The following is a 6498-nucleotide window of genomic DNA, read 5'->3' on the forward strand; positions in this document are numbered from 1 at the left end:
TCACTCTTGCATTACTCAATGCAGGTACTTGATACATGTTGGGAATGAGGGGAGTCGCAGCACGTCCACTTTCACTCTCATAATAACGCTGCTCAGGCGCAACCATGATTTAATTAGAAACTTGTTATCAAAGGAAGTTTGTTTTTTAACTAGTCGTGCACACTGGTTAATTCAGTTCATGTCGTATGTTTTTTAACTAGCCGATTAATAATACTTAGTATGTTTTTGTCATGATATATGTTTATACACTGTTGCCCCCTAATTTATGTAATTTTGCAAAGGAGATGCTGCCGAAATTTTATATATAGATGTCAGAAGTGTAGTTCAGTAGCATTCCGGGGTGTTTGTGGAACCCGGGGTGTTACACTAACTGAAGAAGAGAGCAAGCTATAAAAAGGGGTATGCTTCTTTTTAAATCATATCTTTCTCTGCCTTTTGGCTAAAATAAAGTGTAATATTTGTTTTTACCAGTTTAATATATAGTTCTAGACTATATGTTCCCTATGATATTAAATTTATTTGTATATTTTTTTAGAGATGGTCCACCATACTGACTTTCTAGGTTCTCACCTATTGCATTGCTGCTCGACGTAAAATATGATTGTGTACCATCACAACATATGTGTACTAGTTTTCAGGGTTCTACAGTTTCTACCGTCGTCGTGTCTCACATTTAAATGATAAAAAGTTAAAATTTTGCATAAATTGAAATTTGAACCATGTGCATAAATGGAAATTGTAGCAACGTACGAACACTTTGCTAGTTAATCCTTGTTTGTAAGTTAGTGATGGTCGAATAAGAATTCATTGATCCGGTACTGTGCCCTCAAGGGTAAATTTAGATGGCATGAATCCGTGCATTTCATCTAGACACTGGTTCTACAAACACAAATTTGATATGTGTTCTTATGATCTGAGCTTATGATGGGTGATTAATAAACGAGTAATGCTTTAGGTTGAGTCAGGTGGATTAATAAACGAGCTTATGATGGGTGTGAATGTATGTAACATGTCTCTTGGTTTGTGAATGCGGTGGTCGACGGTGAAGATGTCTGTCATGCATGTTAGTACCATGGACCAGGAGCGATGAATGGTGAACATTAAGGGTGTGTTTGGTTGCAGGTCAGCTAGGACAGAGACGTCCCCTGGCGTCCTCTCTCGTCCCTCCAATTTTGAGGGACAACAGGGGACAACACTGAGATAGTCCTGTCCCAACTCTTGACCCAGAACCAAACAACCAAATTTGAGGGATCGTCCCATCCCATCCCGTTCTGTCATTGCAACCAAACGCATGATAAGACTTAATTGAGGGACTAGAGAATTCTAGTCACTAGTTGTGGTTGCTAAAACCTAGGGATACTATCAAGCATGAGGATATGGTGGAGCACATCGTGTCGCCGACATGGTCGAGTACTAGCAAGACACATGTCCAAGACATGTGGGAGATGTGTTTTGATTATGCTATTTGTGACACTTTGGTGGTTGAGCCTAAAAAACCTATAGCAACGGTTTCGCGAGTTTAGCACCGTTGAGGGCTCCTTTGGAATGCAGGAATCGCAGAGGAATCATCTAGGAATTTCATAGAAATCGGTTCATTTTCACAAGAAAAACACAGAAAAAATCCTGCAATACAAAAGAGCCCTAAGAATGAGTAATATGGGTTACATATGAGCCCTAAAGCTACATGAGGATTAAACAAACTCATGAAGGTTGAAACTGATCACGTAGCTCTGTCTCGCCCAATCTCGACCTCTTGGGGTTGGGATACAGTAAGAAGTCCTGAGGCGATCGCCTCGCCCGACCTAGGGGCTAGGGGTTGGGAGTGCATCGACTCCCTGGATTAAATAGGGGAGTATCGGTAGTCACTCCCTAGAACATGCCCTAACATAAAAGTAGACCAAATGGCAGAACATGACATATGGAAACCAGGCATGCAAAGTCTAGCACTGGAGACAAGTTGATTGACCATTCACTAAGGACGCATCGACTAAGTATAGACCGACAACGCCATGACCACCCCATGACTCAAAGGACGAACTATATGATAAGACATGACTTAACAATACACTCATGCAACCACAACGATGTGACTAGAGTGGAGCAGCATTAGCAGAAGCCCTTTCCATCTAAGACAAAGATCACCAACAAGAAACACGATGAGGTGACGCCTTGCTCCACCTAGTCCGACCAGGACACTATGTAACATGATTCCTCTCCTCCCTGTGCTATAAAAGGAGTGGAGTTTACAACGAGGGCGGAGGCAAACGAGCCATCACAAGCAGTATACACTTAATCTTATAGAACACTTCACTCGCTACACCGGAGGCTAGAATATCGAGCTCCCTCAATCAAGTTTGTACCCCTTTCACAGACATTAGTGTAGAGTACGCAAGGTGTCTAACTGGACGTAGGGAAACTCTTTGCCCAAACTAGTATAAAATCTTTGTTTCTCTTGCACGCTATCTAGGTCGGACACACAAAACACGTAAATTACTAATTGAGGTTTCCGAAACAGCGACACGACAACAAGCACAAAAATCGGGGTTAAACAAAATTTGTTCGGCTTTGGTTTGCCATTTTGCCCTACAAACTATTACTTCCGTCCTAAAATATTGTTCTTTTCTAACTTACGTGTTTCATCCACATTCATTCAAGTATTATAAATATAGATATATATCCAAACTGTTTTCACATATTACATCAAACTGTTTTGTGTTTATATTACTTAATGAATATATGATTAGTCTAAAACAAATTATATTTTAGGACTCACGGAATTATATAGCAAATTGGTTCTCACGTAGCCCTATAAAACTACAGAAATAAAAACGAATGGTCACGATAGTACCTGGACGGCTGGACCCAACTTCCCGAATCGAATCCGACGCCCCATCGAGTGTGTGCGGTGGCGGCGGGAGGAGACGAAAGAGAAATATGCAGGCGGTGGCACGGGCGGCGCGTGGGCTCGCGGCTGCGGCTGCGGCTGCGGCTGCGCGGCCGTCGGCGACGGAGGCAGGGCACCGCGGGCAGGTGCAGCAAGCTCGGGGCATCGTGGTGCAGGTGAGGGACGGGAATCTGGAGCGGGCGCTGTCGATCATGGAGCGCAAGATGCGGTCCAGCGGCATGGAGCGCCTCATCCGGGCGCGCACCCATCACCACGTCAAGGACTCGGAGAAGCGCGTGCTCGCACGTAAGGGGCTTATGCAGCGCGTCCGTTCCCAGGAGCTCGGCAAGAAGCTCCGCGAGATCCTCATCAAGAAGATCAGGTCAGGGCCACCCTCCCATCACCACTACTGTACCTGTTAACGCACCGCTTGTGCTTGCCATCTCTTGCTGGCTGACTTATTAATCAGATATTTAGTGGATTGCGGTGACGAATTGGAATGTGTTCTAATGTGATCGCCAAGTGCTCGAAAAAATGTCTGGCCGAGTCTTATTTGCCACGCTTAGTGGAATTGAGTGGACTTGCGGACTGGGTTACGCCCTAGAATGACTAGGTTTAACGTTGGCTGGCCAAGCATATCACAACACTCTCCCTTTAACAGGGCTTGTGACTGCTATGTTGAGACAACATAGGCGGAGTTTGTGTCACTAATTTGATATTGCCTCTATCATATTTGTTGCAAAGTTTGGCACTCCATCTTTTTTATTAACCTTTGTTATTATATCTAGCTGATTTAGGTTTTATTTTTAATCCCTTTTTACTAGCTTATAGTCGCTAGAATTTGAGCTCCATTAGCAAAGTTCTAGGTAATCTCTTTTTTGTCTGTCAAAAAACGCCTTAATGGTGTGAATTTTTTTTAGAAATAGTAGAGTGACTGCACACATGCTGCCCTCAGAGCAGGGGTTTACAAATTTTATGTGTTCACAATCAGCAGTGAATAAATAGGTAATCTACGACCCTGAGTGTATGATGCAATAGTGAATTTAATATTTTGCTGACTCTACTGAACATAAGAAGGTAACTGGAATGTCAAAAAGTAATTCATAAGTCATACATTACTTGAACCGAAATTAACTCCACACATGTCACATTGATTAAGAGAGTTGTCCCCTTTTCAGACAGTATTAGAGCTATCCAATGAGAAGTGTTATTTTATTTCCAAAGACTTCTCTGTCTTTTTGTCACTGAATCTGTCTAGTGAGCAGTGAATGTAGATGCATGTGTTAATGAACTTTCTTGGTGCATCAATACATTTATGTAAAATATTGCATTTCCTGATGACATGTATTTTCAGCATATATAGCCCATATTACCTTGCAGATTGCACTGCTCATATACTATATGAGTTCTGACAGGCAGCCACTAGCTCACTATTTATTTTTCCATATTTTAAGAAGTATGTGCCAATAAAATACGATAGGAATATCTTGATATAAACCATCTTAAATCTTTACAAGGATCAATATAAGTTGGTGCCAGTGCTAGAAAATTATTATTGGAACCAATTTCCAGCATTAACTGTGCTACGTGGAAAAACTCATATATGAATTGACAAATACCTTTGTTACTCTGTTGATGCATGACATAGTGAATTAATGATTTTCTCTGATGCTTGATGATTGATTGCTTTTAGGGCTAGTTTGACAACTCTATTTTTCCAAGGGATTTCTATTTTCCCAATGGAAAATGAACTAAATTTCCTTGGGAAAATGAGGTTGCCAAACTAGCCCTTAACTGGGATTCGCCCAAAAATAAATTTTGTTGATATGATGGCTGTATCAACGGTTTTGTATTCATTCATGGTCATCATTGCCCCTATAGTTATTCATCAATTATTATAGAGTAAATTTCTGAGACAGGCTGTGTGGTTGTTCTTGTAGAAAACGTCAAAAGTTTGTTTTATGGTAGGTAACATCAGGCTTTATTGCTTTGTTGTTTGTCAAAAACCCACGCTACAAAATTTCATCCAATTGTCACTGGCCCTCAATGTCAACCTGTTATATATGTTGGCTAGTTGAAAAATGGAAATTGTGGGTAGCATTGTGCTATCAGTGCAGTTCAGAATTTGTTAAGAGCGGATTTTATCAAACCATGTGACAACAAAATATAGTTGCCATGAGTTTTTAGACACTATGATCAGGTGATTTTTTTGGGGGGTGGGGTGTGGGTTCTGAAATTTACTCAATTTTGGAATTGTTTTTTAGTCTAACCTGCTAGAACGTTCTTTATGAATTGACCATTTGCAAATAGCTGACAAATCCAAGCACCGCTAAAAAGGCCCCCCACTGAAATGTAGAATAACGTCCAAAATTTCCCCTTTTTGTTTTTTTATAATCATGAAAATGGGCTTGTAATTTACAAGGGAACCATTGCACAGAAGAATAGTTGCATTATAGTATTTATGTATAATGTGATACAGTAGCATGTTACCTTAGCTCTGACTTGTGTGGTTGTAATCTCATCTTTGATTAGTTATGACCATGTTGCCACATTGTGATCCATCATTTACGTGTCTGATAATGTCGCACAAATAGTCACTGTTGGTGATATGCCAATACAATTTGGATCTAAGTTGCTGTTTAATAGTTAATACTACTTCCGTTCTCGAATATTTGTCGTCTCATAGTTCAATTTTGAACTAAAACGTGACAAATAAAAATGAACGAAGGGAGTAGTTAGCTAGCTAATTTCGCTAGCAATTTTTTAGCGAACTAACTATTAAGTCTAGTGCATTCATACACCCCTTTATTTACGAATTTTGCTTCATCAGCAAACTAATACGGTCTTATGCTGCACACAATCGTGTCAGTAGAAATATGCTACTGGTGTGTACCTTAATTGTTCGTGAACCAGACTCTTTATTCATTGGGAAATTATTTGCTCTGTGCAGGGGCCAGTGAGGGCATCAGCGCATTGGCCGTTTACCGGTAGCATTTGTGTGTGGGTGCTTCGTTTTGAGCGCGTAACGATGCTGGGTACTTCCATCGATGGTTCTGTGGCGCAGCCTGAGAATAACTCAACCTACCTTGAGCAAAAAGGCTTTTGCTATATTGCATGGAGGACAGATTGATGGTAAAACTATTGTTTTTTTATTGTACAACTTAGTATATATATGGATTTAATTACTGTTTGTGCTTGACTTGTGTGCATGCAAATGCTGTCTGAGCAATGTGTGGCAATGCTTCTGTTGGAACTTGCTCTCTGCAGCAAGGAGGCCAACAAGGGTGAAAGGTGGTGACAACAGGGTTACGTGCTCGGGGGCAATAGCTCTGTTCATCTAGCCTCTCACGGGCACTGTGCGGGGGTATTTATAGGTGTCTGAGCCCCCAGCGTCTTGTGTTAAGGACGCATGTGCCCTCAGACACCTATTTTATCCCCAGAATATTCCCATAAAGCAGGTTACAAACTGTAATTACAAGTATTCCTTTACAAGTTAGGCCCGTAATACAGAGGCGGCCACGCGGGGCCCGTTACAATGGGTCAGATCGCACGTGGGCCTTGGGACTGAACGAGGACGCGCCGTGGGAGGACGTCGCCGCAGGCCTTCGTCAAAG

The 6498-nt window shown here is 41.5% G+C and overlaps 1 protein-coding gene across 1 annotated transcript; it reads left to right on the top strand.

Moving 5' to 3' along the window:
- Nucleotides 1–2898: 2898 nt before the first annotated feature.
- LOC100277200 (uncharacterized) lies at nt 2899–6069 on the top strand. The gene is made up of 2 exons (NM_001150837.2): nt 2899–3266; nt 5835–6069. Exons 1-2 carry the CDS (start codon nt 2935–2937, stop codon nt 5842–5844), a joined length of 342 nt encoding a protein of 113 aa, NP_001144309.2. The 5' UTR covers nt 2899–2934; the 3' UTR covers nt 5845–6069.
- Nucleotides 6070–6498: the final 429 nt, after the last annotated feature.

Source organism: Zea mays, chromosome 5 (assembly GCF_902167145.1).
Source record: "Zea mays cultivar B73 chromosome 5, Zm-B73-REFERENCE-NAM-5.0, whole genome shotgun sequence".
Classification (NCBI taxonomy): domain Eukaryota; kingdom Viridiplantae; phylum Streptophyta; class Magnoliopsida; order Poales; family Poaceae; genus Zea; species Zea mays.

Bases quoted from the DNA above. Each gene is read 5' to 3' on its own strand.
- LOC100277200 (NM_001150837.2), top strand. From the start codon at position 2,935: ATGCAGGCGGTGGCACGGGCGGCGCGTGGGCTCGCGGCTGCGGCTGCG.